The sequence below is a fragment of the Lolium rigidum genome, chromosome 7 (assembly GCF_022539505.1).
Source record: "Lolium rigidum isolate FL_2022 chromosome 7, APGP_CSIRO_Lrig_0.1, whole genome shotgun sequence".
Taxonomy (NCBI): Eukaryota; Viridiplantae; Streptophyta; class Magnoliopsida; order Poales; family Poaceae; genus Lolium; species Lolium rigidum.
The window spans coordinates 330734626-330761265 of NC_061514.1; the positions used below are offsets into that span (position 1 = coordinate 330734626).

Here is a 26640-nt window from a genome sequence, read left to right on the forward strand (position 1 = left end):
GAATACTTAATCCCATCTTTATAACCACCCATTTACGCAATGGTGTTTGATGTAATCAAAGTACCCTTCCGGTGTAAGTGATTTACATGATCTCATGGTCGAAGGACTTAGGCAACTATGTATCGAAAGCTTATAGCAAATTGAACTTAATGACTTGATCTTATGCTACGCTCATTTGGGTGTGTGTCCATTATATCATTCACCTAATGACATAACCTTGTTATTAATAACATCCAATGTTCATGATCACGAAACCATGATCATCCATTAATCAACAAGCTAGTTATACAAGAGGCTTACTAGGGACTCCTTGTTGTTACATAACACACATGTATCAATGTTTCGGTTAATACAATTATAGCATGCGATGTAAACATTTATCATGAACAGTAAGATATAACAATAACTAATTTATTATTGCCTCTTGGGCATATCTCCAACAAGGGGATGCTCCTCGCTTCCTTTGTCATGTTCTACTTCTACCAAACTTGTTGCCTTGGCTTGGCCTTGTCCAGTAGCTCTTGTCTTCCACCAGGGTGCCTACATCAAGGTCAATACTTAGTAGTATCACCCGTAACTTATCACAATTCGTGCCTGCTAAGAGTACACCAAGTCATTTCCTGTGTGGCAAGCTTTACGCATTAGCCTTGACACCAGCTTAATCTCCGACCCATGGGCTCAGGCCCGTGCGCGCAGCGTAATCTGGAATACCCCTGATCTCATTAAGCTGACAAATCCATGTGATCTTACCGGTCTTAGTGAGCCTTCTGCGGAGGAGGAGGTTAAATTCGCGGTCAACAATACCGCAAGTGACAAGGCTCCATGGCCGGATGGTTTCTCGGGAGCTTTCTTCAAGACTTGTTGGCACACCATCAAGTTTGATGTCATGGCGGTCATCGACGAATTCTCCAATCTCCACACAAGTAACCTTCATTGGCTCAATTCCGCCAACATTGCTCTCATTCCCAAGAAAGAGGGGGCCGATGAGGTGGCTGATTTTTGCCCAATTAGCTTCATTCATGCACAATTGCAAAATTATGTCCAAAATTATGGCCACTAGGCTCGCGCCTCACATGAACAAGCTTGTCTCCAATTCCCAAAGCGCCTTCATAAATAAAATAAGTATCCATGATAATTTGTTGTATGTGATGAACTTGGCAAGAAAGCTTCAGAAGTAAAAAACGCCAGTTCCCTTCAAGCTCGACATAAAGAAAGCTTTTGACTCTATTAGATGGGATTACTTGATGGATATATGCTTCAACATTTGGGCTTCCCTAGCAAATTCCGAGAGTGGATTATGGATCTCCTTTGCACCTCCTCCTCTAGAGTGCTTCTCAATGTTATTGTTGGTGACCCAATAAAGCATGGACGGGGTCTAATACAAGGGGACCCTCTTTCACACCTCTTCTCTTCGTCTTGGCCATTGACCCTCTACATCATATTCTCCGTGAAGCAACCGATCAAGGTCACATTCAAAGGATCTGTGGAAGAGTCCCCACAATATACACATCCTCATATGCCGATGATGCCGCTATTTTCATGGCCCCAATTAAGGACGACATAACTTCCTTGAATCCACTTTGCACCAATTTGGGGATATCCCCGGGATAGTTTCAAATTGTTCCAAAAGCCAAGAGGCTCCCATTATATGTATGGACTTGATCTTGGTCACATCCTCCATGCTTTTCCGGCCAGCCCCACAAATTTCCCAATGAAATATTTAGGGCTCCTGCACTCGGTCACGAGGCCTAAGATAATTCAGTTTCAACCCTTGGAAGATAAGGTTGCTGCTAGGCTTGTACCTTGGCTTGGGAAGCATGCTACTATAGCCGGTCGTGCAACTCTTGTGAAGTCGGTTCCCACTAGCATTGGCATCTACTATATCACCGTCTTCAACGTTCCAATTGAGGTTCTCATGAAGATTGATAGCATTAGAATGGCCTTCCTTTTGGCGGCTTGCGATAAGGTCACCGGGAAAAATGCAAAGTTAATTGGGAAATGGTGTGCAAGCTTAAGGTTTGTGGAGGGCTTGGGATCCTCAATTTCATAAAATTTGCTTTGGCCCTTCGTATGAGATGGTTATGGAATGAGTGGAACGACAAGGCAAAACCTTGGGCCGGCCTTGGCACCCCTTGCACCACACTTGACAAGGATCTTTTTGCGGCGGCTACAAAGGTCGGCATAGGTGATGGGAAGAAGGCTAGCTTTTAGGAGGACGCTTGGCTAAATAGAAGGCGGCCCAAAGACATTGCTCCTCTAATATATAAAGGATCGAAAGGGAAAATTGCACCGTCAACAAAGCTCTAGATAATGACTTTTGGACCATTACTGTCAACATTCAGGATGCTCTTTTGCTAGACCACATTATGCAATTTACCAATCTTTGGAAAATGACTCATGTGATACATTTGTACCCTAGAACAATGGTTCGATCCTTTGGAAGCTAACCAAGGATGGTTGCTACTCCTCTAAGTCGGCTTACACCATGCAATTCTTTGGACACCCAAAATCTTGTGTGCCTTCCTTGATTTGGAAGCCATGGGCTCCATCGAAATGCAAAATATTTTCTTGGTTGATCATACAAAATAGATTTTGAATGGCGTATAGGCTCCAAAAGAGAGTATGGACAAATTGTGGAACATGCAAGCTTTGTAATCAAGCACAAGAATCCGCGTCTCATCTCCTTTCCAAATGTCGGTTCACCATTCGAGTGTGGTCAAGTGTGAAGAATTGGCTAGGCCTACAAGACGTTAATCCCACAAATTGGGGTACTATGAGAAATTTGAAGGACTGGTGGAATGAGGCGATTCACAAGAAAGAAAAATCAAAGAAGGTCATGCCGTCACTTGCAATGTTGGTCGCATAGGAAATTTGAAAGGAAATAAGCGTTCGTGTTTTTCGGAACAATGCCTCCACTTGGAGTATGCTGGTGCCACGATAAAAGATGAAGCCTCCCTATGAAGCCTAGTCGGGGCTAAGGCATGTAGTATTGTAATGTTGCGAGAGTAGGCTTATGTTTTGGGCTTGACCTCACGCCAAGTCTTGGTTTGTAACACCTCTAAAACTTCTTCTTAATCAATGGAAATGGCAAATTTTTTGCCTTGTTTCAAAAAAAAAATCTTTTATTATTTTTTCCATAAAAGACAAATTGATATTTGATTTACAAACTTAGAGAATATTAAATATTCCACCTCTTTTGCGGTGAACATCAACAAAGAAACCCTCCAACGAGCCAGACTGAATGGACTCACACCCAAAGCGTTCACCTATACAGCTAACGCTCGGCTAGAGGGTCACCGTATTAAGTGGACTACGTGAGGCCCGAAAATTGTCTCTTCCACACCACAAATTCTCCAATGAAAAGCCTCGTCGACTACCTTGTACAGTGAACCGAAAATCGGCCGACTAGTGTGGAGGGTCTTTGTATAACTTTGAACTCAATAATTGATCAATAAAGAGATGTTATCTAAATACAAAAGGCCCCTTAAAGCCATGAATCTGACTGGCGGTGAACACTTGGATTATCATGTGCCACAAACCCGCAAATCATGGAGCAAAATAGAGGACCGATGCAAAAGCTCACCGGAGTAGCTAAAAGGGCCAAAGCACACACTGCCTGCCACTAGCGTAAATGACCACTCTAGCAGCGACATTCCAATCTTTCAAATGCTTAGAAGAGTAAAAGCCAACGTGAGATACGGATGAAGCGAGTTGCAAAAACAAAACAAAAAAACCCCGCATTTTCAACCTTTTTCTTAGAGCATCTCTAGTCGCGTCCCCAAAACCGTCTTTTAAAGGGGTTTGGGGCGCGCCGAACAAAAAAAATGTTCCCAGCCGCGTCCTCCAAAGCCTCTTTTTGTCCGACGCGGCCCGATACGCTGTCCGGCTCACCGAGCCCGTCCCCGCTACACAGGGGACGCTCCGGGAACGCCGGACACACCGAAAAGTGAGGCGAAACGACGCGGGCCCGACGCGTCAACGGCACACAGAAAATTCATCCGTCGCTCCCGCCTAATCGCGCCTCTCCCGCCACATCGCTCCTCTCCTGCCACGCATTTCTGCCATCCCAACACACTTGACCTATCCCGCCCGCCGATTCATTTCTCCCTCCCGCCGTCGCTACGTTGTTCCTCCCGCCGTCGCTCTCTCCCCATCCATGGCACCACCGACTGCCCCCAAAAAAATAGCCAAGAAAGGGACCAAGAAGCCGCCCGTCATTAGGACGAAAGGGGCGAAGGCGCCCTTCGCGAAGCCGCGGAAGGCGCCGGCTCCGAAGAAGAAGCGCGGTTGGACCAATTATCAGTGGCATCAAGACTGTCTACGCCGGAAGTTGTCGACGGCGGAGCGGAAAGGACGGAGGGCAGCGCAGTTGGAGAAGAACGCTGGCGCGCAGTTAGAGAAGAAGGCGTTGGCGGCGCGTGCGCACCAGCACGCGCTGGCCGGGTGTATCGCTGCCACCAACGCGAGCCCATGGAGTACAACTATGCCGACGTATATTCCGGGAGTGTTGTCCCCGTTGACATCCGGGTTCTACAACGACGGCCCCTCCGCCACTCCCGTGTGCGTGACGCCAAACTTGTCGCCGCGGTACGAGGATGCGTTGCCTCATGGCGGCTTCAACCCCAACGCTATGTTCTACTCCTCGACATACGAGCCAGGACCCGGTCCGGAGGGCGCCCTGTTCAATGGCCGTAGGGGCCCGCTCGAATTCGACTGCGCCGGTGCTGAGGAGGAGGAGGAGGAGGAGGAGGGGGAGGGGGACGGGGTGGAGGAGGGGGTGGAGGATGATGCGTGTAGTTGACACGTCCGTTGGGAACCCCAAGAGGAAGGTGTGATGCGCACAGCGGCAAGTTTCCCTCAGTAAGAAACCAAGGTTTAATCGAACCGAGAGGAGTCAAGAAGCACGTTGAAGGTTGATGGCGGCGGGATGTAGTGCGGCGCAACACCGGAGATTCCGGCGCCAACGTGGAACCTGCACAACACAACCAAAGTACTTTGCCCCAACGAAACAGGTGAGGTTGTCAATCTCACCGGCTTGCTGTAACAAAGGGTTAACCGTATTGTGTGGAAGATGATTGTTTGCGAGAGAAAACAGTAAAAACAAGTATTGCAGCAGATTTGTATTTCAGTATTAAAAGAATGGACCGGGGTCCACAGTTCACTAGAGGTGTCTCTCCCATAAGATAAAAGCATGTTGGGTGAACAAATTACAGTCGGGCAATTGACAAATAGAGAGGGCATAACAATGCACATACATGGCATGATAAGTATAGTGAGATTTAATTGGGCATTACGACAAAGTACATAGACCGCCATCCAACTCGCATCTATGCCTAAAAAGTCCACCTTCGGGTTATCGTCCGAACCCCTTCCAGTATTAAGTTGCAAAGCAACAGACAATTGCATTAAGTATGGTGCGTAATGTAATCAACAACTACATCCTCGGACATAGCGCCAATGTTTTATCCCTAGTGGCAACAGACACAGCACAACCTTAGAACTTTCTCATCACTTGTCCCACGTGTCAATGCAGGCATGAACCCACTATCGAGCATAAATACTCCCTCTTGGAGTTAAAAGCAAAAACTTGGCCAGAGCCTCTACTAGTAACGGAGAGCATGCAAGATCATAAACAACACATATGTAATAACTTGATAATTAACATAACATGGTATTCTCTATCCATCGGATCCCGACAAACACAACATAGAGTATTACAGATAGATGATCTTGATCATGTTAGGCAGCTCACAAGATCCAACAATGAAGCACAATGAGGAGAAGACAACCATCTAGCTACTGCTATGGACCCATAGTCCAGGGGTGAACTACTCACTCATCACTCCGGAGGCGACCATGGCGGTGTAGAGTCCTCCGGGAGATGAATCCCCTCTCCGGCAGGGTGCCGGAGGAGATCTCCGAATCCCCCGAGATGGGATCGGCGGCGGCGGCGTCTCAATAAGGTTTTCCGTATCGTGGTTTTTCGCCTCAGGGGTTTCGCGACGGAGGCTTTAAGTAGGCGGAAGGGCAGAGTCGGGGGCCTGACGAGGGGCCCACACCATAGGGCGGCGCGGGCCCCCCCTTGGCCGCGCCGCCTTGTGGTGTCGCCACCTCGTGGCCCCACTTCGTATGCTCTTCGGTCTTCTGGAAGCTCCGTGGAAAAATAGGCCCCTGGGTCTTTGTTTCGTCCAATTCCGAGAATATTTCGTTACTAGGATTTCTAAAACCAAAAACAGCGAGAAAACAGAACCGGCACTTCGGCATCTTGTTAATAGGTTAGTTCCGGAAAATGCACGAATATGACATAAAGTGTGCATAAAACATGTAGGTATCATCAATAATATGGCATAGAACATAAGAAATTATCGATACGTCGGAGACGTATCAAGCATTCCCAAGCTTAGTTCTCGCTCGTCCCGAGAGAGGTAAAACGATAACAAAGATAATTTCTGAAGTGATATGCCATCATAACCTTGATCATACTATTTGTAAACATATGTAGTGGATGCAGCGATCAAAACAATGGTAATGACATGAGTAAACAAGTGAATCATAAAGCAAAGAATTTTCATGAATAGTACTTCAAGACAAGTATTAATAAGTCTTGCATAAGAGTTAACTCATAAAGCAATAAATCAAAGTAAAGGCATTGAAGCAACACAAAGGAAGATTAAGTTTCAGCGGTTGCTTTCAACTTGTAACATGTATATCTCATGGATAATTGTCAACATAGAGTAATATAACAAGTGCAATATGCAAGTATGTAGGAATCAATGCACAGTTCACACAAGTGTTTGCTTCTTGAGGTGGAGAGAGATAGGTGAACTGACTCAACATAAAAGTAAAAGAGAATGGTCCTTCAAAGAGGAAAGCATCGATTGCTATATTTGTGCTAGAGCTTTTATTTTGAAAACATGTAACAATTTTGTCAACGGTAGTAATAAAGCATATGAGTTATGTAAATTATATCTTACAAGTTGCAAATCTCATGCATAGTATACTAATAGTGCCCGCACCTTGTCCTAATTAACTTGGACTACCGGATCTTTGCAATGCACATGTTTTAACCAAGTGTCACAATGGGGTACCTCCATGCCGCCTGTACAAAGGTCTAAGGAGAAAGCTCGCATTTTGGATTTCTCGCTTTTGATTATTCTCAACTTAACCATCCATACCGGGACAACATGGACAACAGATAATGGACTCCTCTTTAATGCATAAGCATGTGGCAACAATTATTATTCTCATATGAGATTGAGGATATATGTCCAAAACTGAAACTTCCACCATGAATCATGGCTTTAGTTAGCGGCCCAATGTTCTTCTCTAACAATATGCATGCTCCAACCATAAAGGTGGTAGATCTCTCTTACTTCAGACAAGACGGACATGCATAGCAACTCACATGATATTCAACAAAGAATAGTTGATGGCGTCCCCAGAAGCATGGTTATCGCACAACAAGCAACTTAATAAGAGATAAAGTGCATAAGTACATATTCAATACCACAATAGTTTTTAAGCTATTTGTCCCATGAGCTATATATTGTAAAGGTGAATGATGGAATTTTAAAGGTAGCACTCAAGCAATTTACTTTGGAATGGCGGATAAATACCATGTAGTAGGTAGGTATGGTGGACACAAATGGCATAGTGGTTGGCTCAAGGATTTTGGATGCATGAGAAGTATTCCCTCTCGATACAAGGTTTAGGCTAGCAAGGTTATTTGAAACAAACACAAGGATGAACGGTACAGCAAAACTCACATAAAAGACATATGGTAAACATTATAAGACTCCATACCGTCTTCCTTGTTGTTCAAAACTCAATACTAGATGTTATCTAGACTCTAGAGAAACCAAATATGCAAACCAAATTAGCAAGCTCTAAGTATTTCTTCATTAATGGGTGCAAAGTATATGATGCAAGAGCTTAAACATGAGCACAACAATTGCCAAGTATCAAATTATCCAAGACATTTTAGAATTACTACATGTAGCATTTTCCAATTCCAACCATATAACAATTTAACGAAGAAGAAACTTCGCCATGAATACTATGAGTAGAGCCTAAGGACATATTTGTCCATATGCTACAGCGGAGCGTGTCTCTCTCCCATAAAGTGAATGCTAGGATCCATTTTATTCAAACAAAACAAAAAACAAAAACAAACCGACGCTCCAAGCAAAGTACATAAGATGTGACGGAATAAAAATATAGTTTCGGGGGAGGAACCTCGATAATGTTGTCGATGAAGAAGGGGATGCCTTGGGCATCCCCAAGCTTAGACACTTGAGTCTTCTTAGAATATGCAGGGGTGAACCACCGGGGCATCCCCAAGCTTAGAGCTTTCACTCTCCTTGATCATATTGCATCATACTCCTCTCTTGATCCTTGAAAACTTCCTCCACACCAAACTCGAAACAACTCATTAGAGGGTTAGTGCATAATAAAAATTCACATGTTCAGAGGTGACACAATCATTCTTAACACTTCTGGACATTGCATAAAGCTACTGGACATTAATGGATCAAAGAAATTCATCCAACATAGCAAAAGAGGCAATGCAAAATAAAAGGCAGAATCTGTCAAAACAGAACAGTCCGTAAAGATGGATTTTATTAGGCCACCCGACTTGCTCAAATGAAAATGCTCAAATTGAATGAAAGTTGCGTACATATCTGAGGATCATGCACGTAAATTTGCTTAATTTTCTGAGCTACCTACAGGGAGGTAGACCCAGATTCGTGACAGCAAAGAAATCTGGAACTGCGCAGTAATCCAAATCTAGTACTTACTTTACTATCAAAGACTTTACTTGGCACAACAAAACTCAAAACTAAGATAAGGAGAGGTTGCTACAGTAGTAAACAACTTCCAAGACACAAATATAAAACAAAAATACTGTAGTAAAAACATGGGTTGTCTCCCATAAGCGCTTTTCTTTAACGCCTTTCAGCTAGGCGCGAAAGTGTAACTCAAGTAACATCGAGAGACGAAGCATCAACATCATAATTTGTTCTAATAATAGAATCATAAGGTAACTTCATTCTCTTTCTAGGGAAGTGTTCCATACCTTTCTTGAGAGGAAATTGATATTTAATATTACCTTCCTTCATATCAATAGTGGCACCAACGGTTCGAAGAAAAGGTCTTCCCAATATAATGGGGCAAGATGCATTGCATTCAATATCCAAGACAACAAAATCAACGGGAACAAGGTTATTGTTAACCATAATATGAACATTATCAACTTTCCCCAAAGGTTTCTTTTTAGCATTATCAGCGAGATTAACATCCAAATAACAATTTTTCAATGGTGGCAAGTCAAGCATATCATAGACTTTTTTAGGCATAACAGAAATACTTGCACCAAGATCACATAAAGCATTACAATCAAAATCTTTGACTCTCATTTTTATGATGGGCTCCCAACCATCCTCTAGCTTTCTAGGAATAGAAGTTTCAAGTTTTAGTTTCTCTTCTCTAGCTTTTATGAGAGCATTTGTAATATGTTTTGTGAAAGCCAAGTTTACAGCGCTAGCATTGGGATTCTTAGCAAGTTTTTGCAAGAACTTTATAACTTCAGAGATGTGGCAATCATCAAAATCTAAATCATTACAATCTAAAGCAATGGGATTATCATCCCCAAGGTTGGAAAAAATTTCAGCAGTTTTATCACAGGCAGTTTCAGCAGTTTTAGCAGTTTCAGGTAATTTTGTGCGCTTTGCACTAGGAGTAGAAGCGTTGCCAATACCAATTATTTTACCATTGATAGTAGGAGGTGCAGCAACATATGAATCATTAGCATTGCTAGTGGTGGTAATAGTCCAAACTTTAGCTACATTTTCCTTTTTAGCTAGTTTTTCATTTTCTTCTCTATCCCATCTAGCACGCAGTTCAGCCATTAATCTTATATTCTCATTAATTCTAACTTGGATGGCATTTGCTGTAGTAACAATTTTATTTTCAATATCCCTATTAGGCATAACTTTCGATTTCAAAATATCAACATCAGAGGCAAGACTATCAACTCTAGAAACAAGAATATCAATTTTATTGAGCTTTTCCTCAACAGATTTGTTAAAGGCAGTTTGTGTACTAATAAATTCTTTAAGCATGGCTTCAAGTCCAGGGGGTGTATTCCTATTATTGTTGTAAGAATTCCCATAAGAATTAGCATAACCGTTACCATTATTATAAGGATATGGCCTATAGTTATTACTAGAATTGTTCAGATAAGCATTGTTGTTGAAATTATTATTTTTAATGAAGTTTACATCAACATGTTCTTCTTGGGCAACCAATGAAGCTAATGGAACATTGTTAGGATCAACATTAGTCCTATCATTTGCAAGCATGGACATAATAGCATCAACCTTATCATTCAAGGAAGAGGATTCTTCAACAGAATTTACCTTCTTACCTTGTGGAGCTCTTTCCGTGTGCCATTCAGAGTAATTAACCATCATATTATCAAGAAGATTTGTTGCTTCACCAAGAGTGATGGACATAAAGGTACCTCCAGCAGCTGAATCCAATAAATTCCGCGAAGAAAAATTTAGTCCTGCATAGAAGGTTTGGATGATCATCCAAGTAGTCAGTCCATGGGTTGGGCAATTTTTAACTAGAGATTTCATTCTTTCCCAAGCTTGAGCAACATGTTCATTATCCAATTGTTTAAAATTCATTATGCTACTCCTCAAAGATATAATTTTAGCAGGGGATAATATCTACCAATAAAAGCATCCTTGCATTTAGTCCAGGAATCAATACTATTCTTAGGCAGAGATAGCAACCAATCTTTAGCTCTTCCTCTTAATGAGAAAGGAAACAATTTTAATTTTATAATGTCACCATCTACATCTTTATATTTTTGCATTTCACATAGTTCAACAAAATTATTGAGATGGGCAGCAGCATCATCGAAGTAACACCAGAAAATTGCTCTCTCATGACAAGATTAAGTAAAGCAGGTTTAATTTCAAAGAATTCTGCTGTAGTAGCAGGTGGAGCAATAGGTGTGCATAAGAAATCATTATTATTTGTGCTAGTGAAGTCACACAACTTAGTATTTTCAGGGTTGGCCATTTTAGCAATAGTAAATAAAACAAACTAGATAAAGTAAATGCAAGTAAACTAATTTTTTTGTGTTTTTGATATAGCAAACAAGACAGTAAATAAAGTAAAGCTAGCAACTAATTTTTTTGTGTTTTGATATAATGCAGCAAACAAAGTAGTAAATAAAATAAAGCAAGACAAAAACAAAGTAAAGAGATTGAGAAGTGGAGACTCCCCTTGCAGCGTGTCTTGATCTCCCCGACAACGGCGCCAGAAATTTGCTTGATGCGTGTAGTTGACACGTCCGTTGGGAACCCCAAGAGGAAGGTGTGATGCGCACAGCGGCAAGTTTCCCTCGTAAGAAACCAAGGTTTAATCGAACCAGTAGGAGTCAAGAAGCACGTTGAAGGTTGATGGCGGCGGGATGTAGTGCGGCGCAACACCAGAGATTCCGGCGCCAACGTGGAACCTGCACAACACAACCAAAGTACTTTGCCCCAACGAAACAGTGAGGTTGTCAATCTCACCGGCTTGCTGTAACAAAGGGTTAACCGTATTGTGTGGAAGATGATTGTTTGTAGAGAAAACAGTAAAAACAAGTATTGCAGCAGATTTGTATTTCAGTATTAAAAGAATGGACCGGGGTCCACAGTTCACTAGAGGTGTCTCTCCCATAAGATAAAAGCATGTTGGGTGAACAAATTACAGTCGGGCAATTGACAAATAGAGAGGGCATAGCAATGCACATACATGGCATGATAAGTATAGTGAGATTTAATTGGGCATTACGACAAAGTACATAGACCGCCATCCAACTGCATCTATGCCTAAAAAGTCCACCTTCAGAGTTATCGTCCGAACCCCTTCCAGTATTAAGTTGCAAAGCAACGAGACAATTGCATTAAGTATGGTGCGTAATGTAATCAACAACTACATCCTCGGACATAGCGCCAATGTTTTATCCCTAGTGGCAACAGACACAGCACAACCTTAGAACTTTCTCGTCACCGTCCCGGTGTCAATGCAGGCATGAACCCACTATCGAGCATAAATACTCCCTCTTGGAGTTAAAAGCAAAAACTTGGCCAGAGCCTCTACTAGTAACGGAGAGCATGCAAGATCATAAACAACACATATGTAATAACTTGATAATTAACATAACATGGTATTCTCTATCCATCGGATCCCGACAAACACAACATAGAGTATTACAGATAGATGATCTTGATCATGTTAGGCAGCTCACAAGATCCAACAATGAAGCACAATGAGGAGAAGACAACCATCTAGCTACTGCTATGGACCCATAGTCCAGGGGTGAACTACTCACTCATCACTCCGGAGGCGACCATGGCGGTGTAGAGTCCTCCGGGAGATGAATCCCCTCTCCGGCAGGGTGCCGGAGGAGATCTCCAGAATCCCCCGAGATGGGATCGGCGGCGGCGGCGGCTCAGTAAGGTTTTCCGTATCGTGGTTTTTCGCCTCAGGGGTTTCGCGACGGAGGCTTTAAGTAGGCGGAAGGGCAGAGTCGGGGGCCTGACGAGGGGCCCACACCATAGGGCGGCGCGGCCCCCCCTTGGCCGCGCCGCCTTGTAGTGTCGCCACCTCGTGGCCCCACTTCGTATGCTCTTCAGTCTTCTGGAAGCTCCGTGGAAAAATAGGCCCCTGGGTTTTCGTTTCGTCCAATTCCGAGAATATTTCGTTACTAGGATTTCTGAAACCAAAAACAGCAGAAAACAGGAACCGGCACTTCGGCATCTTGTTAATAGGTTAGTTCCAGAAAATGCACGAATATGACATAAAGTGTGCATAAAACATGTAGGTATCATCAATAATATGGCACCGAACATAAGAAATTATCGATACGTCGGAGACGTATCAGAGGACGACGAGGACGAAGAGGGTGGCGACGAACAGGATGATGAGGGTGCCGGTGAGGATGCCGATGATCTCGTGGAGGTTGACGCGGACGGCGTGAAGAAGAAGAAGAAAAAGAAGCGTCGGGCACACGAGGCCCCAAGTGGGCGGTTCTAGAGGATCAATGTTTGTGCGAGTTGTGGGCGACGGTGAGCCATGACTCCATCATTGGCGCCAACCAAAAATACGGGAAGTATTGGGCGAGGATCAAGGCTGAGTTCGATGAGCGCAAGCTCATCAAGAGCGAATACAACAAAGTGACAATGAAGAGAAGCCAAAAGGAAATATCGACGCGATGGGCCATCATCCAGGCGTCGGTGAACATGTTCCATGGGTACCATCATGACTTAGAGACCAGAGGCGACAGCGGCGCCGACGTCGCCCAACTGGTACGACTCTTTCTTACATAATCAGTAGTGCCTACAATGTGTTCGATGAAATGATTGCGCTTTCTTTGGTTAGTTTGACAAGGCCATGGATTTGTACCGGAGGAACTCGGATGGGCATAAGTCGTTCGCGCTGATGCATTGCTATACCTAGCTCAAGAAAAACCACAAATGGAGGTTGACGCGCGTTTCGTTGTCGAAGGGGAAATACGCCATTGATCTGGATGCGCTGCTGGCAACGTCGGCAGGGCGCCCTATCGCCAACAAGGCTACCAAGGCCGCCTTGGCCAATGTTGTGTCGACCGAGAAGACGCAAGCGTCGCTCACGCAGTGCCTCGTCGAGGTCTCCTCGACCTTGCTCTCCCGCGACAAAAAGGCCGAGGAAAGGTGGGCGGCGCTGCTCATGAGGCAAGAGGAGAAGATGGAGCTGAAGAAACGCAGGGACGATATGTCCCTGCTGAGAGCGTCGACAGAAGGAATGTCTCCCCGGACGCGGGCGACGCACAACTTTTTCAAAGGTCAGATCCTCGACGACATCGAAGCCAAAATGGCGGCAACCGAGGCGGAGTCCGAGGCGGCGGCCCAGGCAGCTGCAGCGGCAGCGGCCCCAACCCCGGAGCAAGAGCCGGCAGACGCATCCGCTACAACACCTGCGTTGGCCTCTGCCTCGACGTTGGCGACGGAGCATGTACACCGGGCAAATCACGACGAGTTCATCGTGATCGACGTGCCTACGTCGACTCAGGATGCGTTGCCGTCGGCGTCGGCGTCGGCATCGCCCTACAGCAACCCCTTCTTTCAATTCTATCGTCGGCCTGTAATATGATCGCGCGCCCAGTACTTTGATCGCCGCTACTCTGATCGCGACGACTTCGGCGGGAACGATCTCTTTTAAATGCAAACTATTTGAATTCCTCATTGGGGACGGTCTTTGGGGGACACGACTGGGAAGCGACGTCTCCCAAACGCGGTACGAACAAAACTCGTCTCCCAAACGCTCGATCCGGCGCCGTTTGGGGGACGGTTTGGGGGCGCGACTGGAGATGCTCTTACTTCTTTACGCACATTCCCTCGGACATGCTAACGGGCTAGAGGCTTTAGAAAGGTAATGCTACAGTTACGGATATAGATTTGGTGTACATGGGCACAGTGGTCGTTTTTTGAAACAGAAATTAAAATCATATTTTTAAGTTTTAGAAAATTTGGAAAATAAATTATGATTAGCCAGTATTGTATCCCACAAGCGTGTAATCTTTCAACTCGAAATAATATGTATTTTAGGCTACACAGAAATAACAAATATGTGGATCTGAGTATAGTGATTCAAATCTCTAAAAAGAAATCAGATTTTATCATTTCTGTGTAGCTCTGAAAACAAAATATTTGTAATTGAGATTTTGTAAATTAGTGGGATGCATCATCAGCTCCTTTTAAAAATTTCATACATGATTTTTTAAAACACATAAATATAATATTCGTATTTTTAAATATGATAAAAGATTGGTAACTTTTCGTACAGTCACAAACTGATTTCTACGCACAGAATCCTACGGGCTAATGTGTCAATCACGAATTGGCTTCGAAAATTTAGTCGAGGCAAGTACTGCAGGGAATTTACAATCTCACACAGCCTACACCTTTGCTCGTAACAAAGTTTCCGTGACATCAGCTCTTAAGGGCTTGTTTGGCTGTTCGGATCAAACTTCTCCGGGAAATATTTTCGGCCGAAAATAGGCAGAAACAGAAGCAAACCCTCAGAATTATTTTCCCGATATTTGGACTAGGGGCAAAATCTCCCCGGGATCCCGCCGAATTTCTGTAACCAAACGAGCCCTAAGACTACCCACAATGGGAGTATCATAGGTAGTATCATGCATTCCATGCATGCAAAATGCTGATGTGGCAGTGCAATTAAGGATGAGAGAGAGGGTACTAGTATCATAGGTAGATACTGTATCATAGCACATACCACTAGAAAAATTAATGTCAAGTAAATCTTGTACATATATTTGCATTGAGATTCTACAAAACAATTAATATATGGAGACTATGATACTAGTATATGATACCATGCATTGTGAAGATAGTAACATGTAGTAGTATCATACGTATGATACTTCTATATGATACTATGCATTGTGACTAGTCTAAGATCTTAAGTGTAGGATTATACTCCTATTGCAAACAAATTGCAAACGAGCCCTAAGAGCATCTCCACTCGTCCCCCCGAACAGGCCCCCGGCGAGCGTTTTTTCCATCCGGACGGCGAAATTCGGCCCAGTCGCGCCCCCGGTTCCTCGTTTTCGTCCGGATTTGGGCCTAAATCCATCCGGCGATCCCACGACATCCCCGGCCCCCCGGGAGCGCTCGGGGACTCCGGACGAAACGAAAGCGCGCGAAACGGCGAGGAAACTTCCCGCGCGTCTGGTGGTCCCAACTTGTCGGCGAGAGAAGCCGATCGTCGTCCTCATCGCATCGTCTTCCGCGCGCTGTAAAGCCTGCCGCCGGTCTGCATTCGCCGGCCACGCGGCGAGTTAATGTCGTCGTCTTCCGCGCACGCATCGTCTTCCGCGCGCACTAAAGGCTGCCGCCGGTCAGCTCGCCGCGGACGCGTCGCAATCCACGCGGCATTTAATCCCCGCGCCAGCCACGCCTATATACGCTGGTCCGATCACCGCGAGGCGTACCCCGTGCTCCACTCTCCCTCCACTCTCCCTCCACTCTCCCTCTACTCCCAAGATGGCGTTCTACGGCGACGACGGCGCAGCCAACAACGGCTTCCCCCGCCGGTCGCTGCACACGTGGGAGGGGCACCTCCTCCACCAGGCGGGGTACCCCTGCCCGCCGGACACGAGGCCTCCCGGAGGCGGCTGGCGGCTAAGTGCTGGCGGCGTTCCGATCCCGCCGCCGCCGCAGGGCCATGCCCTCGACGTCGCCATCGAGGAGGCGAGGATGACGATGACCGACGAGGAGCGCGCCGACCCGCGCCACCACCCCGACAACTACACGCGGTGGAACTCCTACTTCCTCCGGCGGTGGGAGCGGGAGCTGGCGGCCTACGACGGCCCGCCGCCTCCACCTGCGCGCAACAACGCCGTGGGCCGCCGACGGTGGTGGAGCGCGCCGGGCCGGACACTCGAGGCCGTCCTCGAGCACATCGAGGGCGGCAACTTCCCGGTGCTCACGATGCCCCCTCCATCGGCATCGAGGGCATCGGCGAGCCGCCGTCGGGGAAACGTCTGGCAGCCACGGCGCATGGTTGCCAGCTCGTCGTCTTCCGGATCGGCGCCGAGGTCATCCTTGGCGCCGGTGAAGAGGGAGGAGGCGACGTCGCCTTCGACGCCGGTGCGCGTCAAGAAGGAGCCGGCGTCTCCGCCGGCGACCAGAGGGCGCAGCAGCGGCGCCCTCGTCATCCGAGAACAGCCTTCCGCGCCGCAGAACGGCCGGAAGAAGAAGACGAAGAAAGAGGCCGCCGCCGCAAGCCAGCTCGCCGAGGAGGAGGCGAAGCGCGCGGAGGACGCCGCGATGGCGGAGGCGATCGCCAGGTCGCTGCACGACATGGAGGAGGAGAAGCGCGCGGACGACGCCGCACTGGACTGGGCCAGGCGCGACTGGGAGCGCCAGGAGGAGGAGCAGCAGCGGCGGCTGCTGGACCTGGCCGCCGCACGCCAACTCGCCGCCCGCGCCACTCCAACCGCCAACGACGACTTCGCGCGGTACCGCCGTCCTGCGACACCTCCATCCGGCGTCGCTGTCCCCGTCGTCGACCTCGAGTCCTCCGACGACGGCCGGGTACAAGCCATCCCCGGGGTGGGGAGACGCCGGCCGGGGCAGCAGCAGCCAGGCCGCGCAGCCGAAGGCCAACGACGACGGCTCCGACGACGACGGCGACGGCGACTACACGGTGTTCTACCGCCATTTCGGCATGTAGAGCGCCGTGTTTTAAAATTAGCGTTTGCATTCCCCTAGCCGAATTCGAAATATAGTCGAATTCGGCCTCTATGTATGAACTCCTCCCGTTTTAGTCTAAATATCATTAAGTTTAGTCTATATTCACCCGAATTTAGCCGTAGTTTGTCAAGTTTCCGTTTTTAAAATTCGCATCGTCGACTTCGCCTGGGCACGCGGCTGGGAAACTACTACTCCCCACGCCAAATCTTCCTCCAATCCGGACGAAAATTTCGCCGGATTTGGGCGTGGGGAGCGCCAACGAGTGGGGATGCTCTAAGGTCTTAAGTGTAGGAGTAGGGGTTAAACGAAGCCTCGGCCTCTGCTCAAATTGCAAACATTTTTCTTAGATTTACCATTTCAATCAGCAAGAGAGTGCCCGCTCTCAAATTCTCCTCTACCTCAGGACCGCGTGCCGCCAGTACCAGCCAGCTCCCGTCAGCGGCCGTGCTCGACTCCGTCACCGGTTTCGCCCGCGTCCTCGTCACTCCCCACAAGTAGCCAAGTGTCCAAGATAATTATCTCTGTCTATATATATGCCGCGGCCTGCAGCTGCAAACCACATCAAACCAAGCCAAGAAGCCAACGACCTTCTCTGATCAGTGTTAGTCACCGCACCGTTTGATTAGAATATAGTATGGCGGAGACCAAGGTAGCAGCGGCGGCGGCGGGTCCGGTGGAGGAGGGGGGGAGCAAGACGGTGGTGGTGGTCGGCGTGGACGATAGCGACCACAGCTACAGCGCGCTTGAGTGGGCCGTGAGGTACGTGGCGACGGCCAGCGAGGCAACGGAGCTCGTCGTCGTCCACGCCAAGCAGGGCTCGTCATCCGTCTTCACCATGGGCGGCGCCGGTGCGTCAACCCCCCTCTTGAATCCTTCATCGTTCCATCTTCCGGTTTGGAACTCACCTGCTTGATGGATCGGAGCAAGCTCTAACTGACTGACTGGCTGACTGAATTCTGGGGATACGATCATTTTATTTCAGCCGTTGCCGGAGACGTGTCGGGGTACGTGGAGGAGGACCTGCGCAAGAAGGCCGATGAAGTCGTCGAGAAGGCGCGCAGCCTCTGCGTCGCCAACTCGGTAACACCCAACCACCAATTCCTCCGATTCTATTTCTCGATCGACAGAGAAAAAATGTACTACGGAGTATTGTAATAAGATCATATATCATATCACATTGCACTGTTGTACTCCAACAAAATTTGCAGGTGGAGGGTGTTGTGGAGGTGATGGATGGGCAGCCGGGGAACGTCATCTGCAACGCGGTCGAGAAGCACGGCGCTGATATCCTTGTCGTCGGCAGCCAGGGCTACGGCGCCATCAGGAGGTAAAGCGTTTTGTTGCTTTTGTTCTCCATTGATTCTGCAGGTTTCAGCTGAGGAACTTCAAGCTAATGGTGATGGATTTCGACTGAACTCCTGCCTGTTTCAGGGCATTTCTTGGGAGCGTGAGCGACTACTGCGCCCACAACGCGAACTGCTCGGTGATGATAGTGAAGCAGCCCAAGATCAAGAAATGATCGCCATTTGGGACCGGTGTGGGAGATCGTGTCCGATTCCAGTATGGACATTGTGCCGTTTGCGTGCCAGCGCACTGTATCCCTACTTAATTACTACGTACTTCATCCGTCCTCAAATAAGTGGACATCTAGTCTCAAACTTTGTCCATCTATATTCCCAATGTATTTTAAATTAGCAAATGTTGTTTCTCTTTTATTGCACGGAAATCAAACTCAATAATATTCAGCACATGTTATCTTAATTTTGTACGTGCACTTAGCCTATTGGAGGTGAAATAATTAAAGAGGAGAGAGATGTTGGTTGCATCTTCCCAATAATAATTTTCGCTTCTTTTACTAATTTATCTTAAAAATTCCGCACGTCCATTTATTTGTGGACGGAGGGAGTAGTACTGAATGTTTGCTCATCCGAATGTTTGTATATCAGTGCTTCGGGTTCATTTTCTGATATCATCATCATTTGCTCTGTTCAAGAGACTCACCATTCCATCCAGACCTTTCCTGTGGATGTAGCTATTGATTTGGATATATATATATACTATATAAAAAATGGCGTAAGATAAAATATATACATTTTGAGAAAGATGGAGTTGTACCCTCTAAAGGGACTAGTGTGGTTATCGTGTGAGGAGCACTAGAGCAGTTTTCTCGCTTGGCAATTTATTGAACAAAATACAAAATGAAATAATTGGTGATGGAGGATCAACTAACCATCATATTCTAGCGGCAGGATCTTCAAAACTATATATCAGTTTTCTATATGTTTCGGTGAACTGTTTATGTAGTACTACAACGAATGCTTTGACGACCATGCTTTTCCACCCATCTCATAATTCATTATCAATATGAAGTTAGACACATCAAAGGTGGGATGACTCTACGCATTATGTGGGTACCTCACATGTCATATGTTGCCCTTTGACACTAATTTATTCCGTTTCAATAATTAAAACCAAAATATGCACGGCAAAAAATAAAACTCGAGGTTTCTCTCGATTTTTTTCCAATATTTTTTCCTTGCATAAGGCAGTTGTCGTTGCCTAATCGACGGTACCTCGGAGGAGGGATCCTCACGAGGGGGAGAAAAAGTAGGGGCCATAGGGCGGAGTGCACACGGGACGGTGGTACGCGAGTTACCCAGCTTCGGAACACCTGCACGATGACAGGGCCTACTGCTGCTTGTCTGGAATTATCTGGGCGCTTTCGCGTTGTTACAATGAGTTGTGGTTGTGCCTCTAGGGCTCCCGGGATCCGGCTTATAAAGGCGCACGGATCTAGGGTTTACATGGAGAGTCCTAGCCGGATTACAGATAGCCTAACTACGGTACAATATCTTGCCGTGCACGTCACGGATCCGCCTTCCATATACGTCGTACTGGATCCGGGTTCCTCATGGGCCTTCATGGATCCGGGTTACTCCTAATGTCGGTAAGGATCCGGCTTACTGATCCTGGGCTGGACTTCTTCCTTTATGATCAACAGCAACTGGGCCGCCCGATGGGCCACATGCCTCATCACCATCTGTGGGCCACCCGGGCTTGCCGGATCTAGGCACTGTCGATGGTACACCCTTGAAGTATACCCACAACAGTAGCCCCCAGAGTTCTCCGAGTTTCACCTGCAGTTTCCGCCTTGCTGGTCCATCATGATCTCCGGCAAACGTTGGTAACGCGGAGAAACTTGAAGAGCTCCAACTTCACATTTTCTTCTTTCCCCAACTTATTAGTCGGAAAATGCTCCCATCCTGCGGGACTTCATCCATCGACATTCCAAAGAACATTTCCGGGTCACTCCCTGCTCGTGAATGAGAACGAACTTATCCTCACGCAATTACCCGGAATCTTAAAAGACTCAAACGGTTTCGCCAATTCTGGCGCCATTTTCGCGCGATTTCCGCGGTAACTTATCTCTAGCCATTTTTACCGTTAGGGTTTGGGACACGTGTCACGCATCCAACGGTGCGACGCTTGCGTTCCGACCACAAGATGCGGAACACGAATCTTATCCCCTCAGCCTATAAATATCCGCCGTCGAGCCCTTTACCCTCATTCACCCCCTTCTCTCCTCTCAGCCAAGCGCCGCCCACGAGCTCTTCTCCGCCGTGCCGGAATCTCGCCGGAACCTCGCCGGAGTCGCTTCGCCGCCGCACGGTGTTCGTCCAGTTCTTAACTTCAGCGAGCCACCGCGCAGAAACCTCGTCGCCGGCGACTCCGACCACCACGGACTCCATCACGGTGAGCTCTCGAGCTTCGTTCTCGTGCCGTAGTTGGTAGGGGTGAACTTCGGGGAAGACAATGTGGGATCCGACTAAAGTAAGTTTCCGCCAAACTCTTTTTCCTCAGATGTCTTCAACGACTCCGCCTCCGACCTCGGAGCCGATCATGGCGACCCCGATCTCCTCCGCCCCTCCTCCCTTCGTTCCAGTCCGGCTGGATCCTTCAAAGGATTCCGGCAAGGAGGCCGAGGGGACCTCTGCTCACCCGGAGAAAGCTCCCGGGGAGGGTCAAACGGAGCTCCAGGCGGAAGAGGCCACGAAAAAATCAAAAGCTCGGAAGCGAGATTCTGAGGCTAAAGGAAAGTGGTGGCCCTGTACCACCACCGAGATGGAACTCAAGAACCTCGAGTCGGAGGGCTTTCTGCAACCCGGAAGCTGGAGGTCAGTTCCAAATGAACTTGCTCCGGCTCCGAAAGACGATGAGATGGTGCTGACGAAGGCGCTGGTAGAGCGCGGATTTTCATTTCCGCGTTCAGACTTCTTCCTGGAGATTCTGAAGACGTACGGACTCCAACCCCACAACATATCTCCAAACAGCGTCCTCGCCATCAGCAACCACGTCGCCCTCTGCGAAGGCCATCTCCGGGTAACCCCGAGATTTCTCTATTCCAATATTTTTCTCTCGTCAAGAAGGAGAGGATCCGGCAATCTGCCGAACTCGCTACATGCGGATCCGTCACCTTTATGCTCCGCCCGGGCCGCGTCTACCCCCCTACCGACCGCCACGAATCCGCGAGGTACTGGTCCGGGGGTTTCTTCTATCTGAAGGACGTCTCCGACCCCGCGAGCAAAAGGAAACTTCCGGCTTTTAAGAACTGCCCCGCCACCGAGCTTCCGTCATGGACGCACTGCCCCCACTTCTCCGACTCGCCTCAACTGACCCGCGCTGTTAGGCGGATCTGCAAGCTCACGGAGGAGGGGCTGACGGGGAAGGACTTAACCCTTTCCTGGTTCACCAAGCGGATCCAGCCGCTGCAACACAGGGACCGCCTGATGTTTGAATACACGGGGCGCGACGATCCAATGCGCGCCACCAAAGACAATCTTTCCGCCGACGCCATCGACAAGAGGATCCGGGTCCTCCTCAAGATCTCATGTGAACTCCATGTTCACGTATGCAACAAAGATATCCATACAAATGGATCCGGAACCGCGGTATGTCGTCTTGACTTTGGTTTATTATTTTTCTTCAAACTTTTTCATCTAAGTGTTAACTTTGTATTAGCTCGAGGCGCTTGAGGAAAATGAACTCGGAACTCTCCTCCGAGTCCCATCCACCGGCCACGCGGATCCGGAAGCTGCATCGGAGGCGGAAGCTCCCGAGGCTTCCCGCCCCGCTAAGAGGAAGAAGCCGGCTCCTTCCAGCCCCTATGCAAAACGCGCCCGCGAAGTGCCCAGCATCGCGGCCACCCGGAAATTGGAGGCGGAAAAGAAACGCCTCTCGCTGATTAATACCAGCAACAAGGGGCAGCCTGCGATCCAGCATTTCTTCAAACCTTCCGGGTAAACGTCCACTTCCGAGATCCAAGTTCTGGTTTAACGCTTGCTCTTATACTTATGTTTTTTCTGAAGCTCCGGAAGCCAGCCTCCCAAGGCCCCAAAGGTCCTCAAGAAGAGAGCCAAGCCATCTCCGGCTTCATTTCCCATCACTCCTGAGGTTGAAGTGCCGCCCAAGGCTTCCTCCGCCACCAAGCCGGATCCAAAGGATATCATCAACATTGATGACCTTCCTGAAGATCCCGTTCCTCATGGCGACTCCGCCAAGGGTACCTCGTCCCCAATTCCTCCACCAGATCAACCAAGCTCCGCTTTCGCGGAGCCCACTGAAGAAGAACAGGAGCAAAAGGCTAAGCTCCTCCAAGTTACCAACGCGCCCCGAGTCAACCTCCAACCAACTCCGTGTAGGATAACGTTGCATAGAAAACAAAAAATTTCCTACCGCAAACACGCAATCCAAGCCAAGATGCAATCTAGAAGACGGTAGCAACGAGGGGGTATCGAGTCTCACCCTTGAAGAGATTCCAAAGCCTACAAGATGAGGCTCTTGTTGCTGCGGTAGACGTTCACTTGCCGCTTGCAAAAGCGCGTAGAAGATCTTGATCACGATCGGTTCCGGCGCCACGAACGGGCAGCACCTCCGTACTCGGTCACACGTTCGGTTGTTAATGAAGACGACGTCCACCTCCCCGTTCCAGCGGGCAGCGGAAGTAGTAGCTCCTCTTGAATCCGACAGCACGACGGCGTGGTGTCGGTGGCGGTGGAGGATCCCGGCGGAGCTTCGCTAAGCGTGCGGGGAAGAAGGAGGAGTGGGGCGGCTAGGGTTTGGGGAGAGGGGGTGGCCGGCCTCCAAGGGGTGCGGCCAAGGTGGTGGCTTTGGTGTGGCCGGCCCCCTCCCCTATGCCCCTCATTATATAGGTGGAACCCAAGTGTTGGTGTCCAAGTCTTCCAATAAGACCCGAAACCAAAACCTTCCATAGGAGGGGGCAATCCTAGCCCAACTAGGACTCCCACCCAAAGGTGGGATTCCCACCTCCCATGTGGGGGTGGCCGGCCCCCTATGGTGGAGTCCACTTGGGACTCCACCCCATCTAGGGCTGGCCGGCCATGGAGGTGGAGTCCCTTGTGGACTCCACCTTCCTTGGTGGTTTCTTCCGGACTTTTCTAGAACCTTCTAGAACCTTCCATAGAACCTTCCGCGACATTTTATTTCTCATAAGATGACATCCTATATATGAATCTTATTCTCCGGACCATTCCGGAACTCCTCGTGATGTCCGGGATCTCATCCGGGACTCCGAACAAATATTCGAACTCCATTCCATAATTCAAGTACTACCATTTCAACATCCAACTTTAAGTGTGTCACCCTACGGTTCGAGAACTATGCGGACATGGTTGAGTACTCACTCCGACCAATAACCAATAGCGGGATCCGGGAGATCCATAATGGCTCCCACATATTCAACGATGACTTTAGTGATCGAATGAACCATTCACATACATTACCAATTCCCTTTGTCTCACGATATTTTACTTGTCCGAGGTTTGATCTTCGGTATCACTCTATACCTTGTTCAACCTCGTTTCTCGATAAGTACTCTTTACTCGTACCGTGGTATGTGGTCTCTTATGAACTTATTCATATGCTTGCAAGACATTAGACGACATTCCACCGAGAGGGCCCGAGTATATCTATCCGTCATCGGGATGGACAAATCCCATCGTTGATCCATATGCCTCAACTCATACTTTCCGGATACTTAATCCCACCTTTATAACCACCCATTTACGCAGTGGCATTTGATGTAATCAAAGTACCTTTCCGGTATAAGTGATTTACATGATCTCATGGTCATAAGGACTAGGTAACTATGTATCGAAAGCTTATAGCAAATAACTTAATGACGAGATCTTATGCTACGCTTAATTGGGTGAATCCATTACATCATTCATACAATGATATAACCTTGTTATTAATAACATCCAATGTTCATGATTATGAAACTAATCATCCATTAATCAACAAGCTAGTTAAGAGGCATACTAGGGACTCTTTGTTGTTTACATATCACACATGTATCAATGTTTCGGTTAATACAATTATAGCATGGTATGTAAGCATTATCATAAACACAAAGATATATAATAACCATTTATTATTGCCTCTTGGGCATATCTCCAACAGTCTCCCACTTGCACTAGAGTCAATAATCTAGTTTACATTTGTAAAGATATAACACCTTGGCCTTTCGGTGCTTTATCATGTTTTGCTCACGGGAGAGGTTTTAGTCAACGGATCTGACACGCTCAGAACCGTATGTATTTTGTAATTCATTTGCGTCTCAACGCATCACTCATTTCCAAATGAGTCGGCATTAAATATGTTTGGTCTTCTGGTGGAACCTTAATTCCGCGGTCTGAAATATGTCACTAATATTGTCATACACAATATAGCTTCAAAGTCCTGACACTATCGGAACTACACCAAGTTCTCAAAGAACCTTTTGACTTAACATCCTTTGTCATTGTCAAAGTAATGACATACTCTGCCTTCTTTTGTAGAATCCGTCACAATATTTAGAACTCTTCTAAATCTAGCATAGACAACTTCTAGCTCATTGTGCTACCTTTTAAACAACACTTAGTCTAATTTGAGATTGAAATTATATTTTATATGTGACAAAACCAATATCGGTGTAACACCTTACAGTGATTTGTTTGTCATTTCTTCATACAAATATATATATATATATATATATATCCTTAGTTCTTCTAAAGTACTCAAGGATATTCTTACTGTCGTCCAATGATCATCATATGAATCATTCTGGTATATGCTCATAACACTTTATAGCACATGATATCTGATTGTGTACATATTATTCGTGATCTATAATCACTCATGTGTTTTTACTCATTGAGTGTCGGATACACTCAAGTCTTGTTAAACCTTCACATGACAAGAACATTTTCTTAATATTTCTATATTGAACTACTTCAATATCCATCATATGTACTTTGACTTAAACTTATTTATGTGTTTCAATCTATCTTCATAGATCTTGACACTAAATTTGTTTCAGTCCATATCCTTTCATTGAAGTTAATCCTCAATGAAACCTTTTTAATCAAGTATATAATTACATCATTTATAACCAACTATATGTCACCTACATAAAGTATTATAAATGTGTCTTAGCGCTCCCACTTAATTTCTTGCAAATGCAAGCCTCTCCATCGTCTTTGATGAAATCAAAAACTCTTTGATTATTTCATCTGGTGAAGATTCCAACTCCGCAATACTTACTTCATTCAATTGAAGTTCGTATATCTATCTAGTATTCCACGGACCAGCAAAACTCTTGGTTGTATCTTGTATACACCTTTAATACATACTTCTGATAAGTAATGTATTTTGCCATCCTACTAGCATATCTTATAAAAGAAATATGTAGTGATTACTAGAATAATCCATATAGACTATAAGCATTGCTACGGAAGATCTAATCTTATCGTAGTCAACTCTTTGAACTTTGTCGTAAACAATTTTTCAACAAGTCGAGCTTCTTCAAAGTCTATAGATCCATTTACTTTCAAAAAGTATTCATCTATTATGGATTTCATGGTGCATGGCCATTTTAACGGAGTCAGGGCCCATCATAACTTCTTTGTTTGTAGTTGGTTTATCATTTGTTCAAAATCAATCCTTTGTTCACAAATCATTTATTTGATCACAAAGTAAACCATACCTACAAGATTCAATATGTACTTCGATCTCCATGGCTAAAACACTTTGTAGTCATGGGAGCCATGATCGTTATGGCCGCTTCCGAAACCAATTCCGATGCTGCGCTACTCTGATCATTATGCTCAGGTTCATAAACCTTATCAAAATATATTGTCCTCCCACTCAAATACTTCACTAGAAACAATTTCTCGGAAATAAGAAACATTGACAAACACTTTTGTCTTTGTCTTGTGGGAAGAATTCCCAGTTAAATCTCTGGGATAACCAACAAAGACATTCATCC

The 26640-nt window shown here is 46.6% G+C and overlaps 1 protein-coding gene across 1 annotated transcript; it reads left to right on the top strand.

Annotated features, from left to right (window-relative positions):
* Positions 1 to 17755: 17755 nt before the first annotated feature.
* On the top strand, positions 17756 to 18983 carry LOC124674103 (universal stress protein YxiE-like). Its single transcript, XM_047210136.1, has 4 exons — positions 17756 to 18163; positions 18298 to 18395; positions 18524 to 18642; positions 18747 to 18983. Exons 1-4 carry the CDS (start codon positions 17950 to 17952, stop codon positions 18832 to 18834), a joined length of 519 nt encoding a protein of 172 aa, XP_047066092.1. The 5' UTR covers positions 17756 to 17949; the 3' UTR covers positions 18835 to 18983.
* The last annotated feature ends 7657 nt before the right edge of the window (positions 18984 to 26640 follow it).

Coding starts and splice junctions, on each gene's coding strand:
- LOC124674103 (XM_047210136.1), top strand. CDS start 17,950: ATGGCGGAGACCAAGGTAGCAGCGGCGGCGGCGGGTCCGGTGGAGGAG. Junction 18,396..18,523: donor GCCTCTGCGTCGCCAACTCG/GTAACACCCAAC, acceptor CAAAATTTGCAG/GTGGAGGGTGTTGTGGAGGT. Junction 18,643..18,746: donor GGCTACGGCGCCATCAGGAG/GTAAAGCGTTTT, acceptor TGCCTGTTTCAG/GGCATTTCTTGGGAGCGTGA.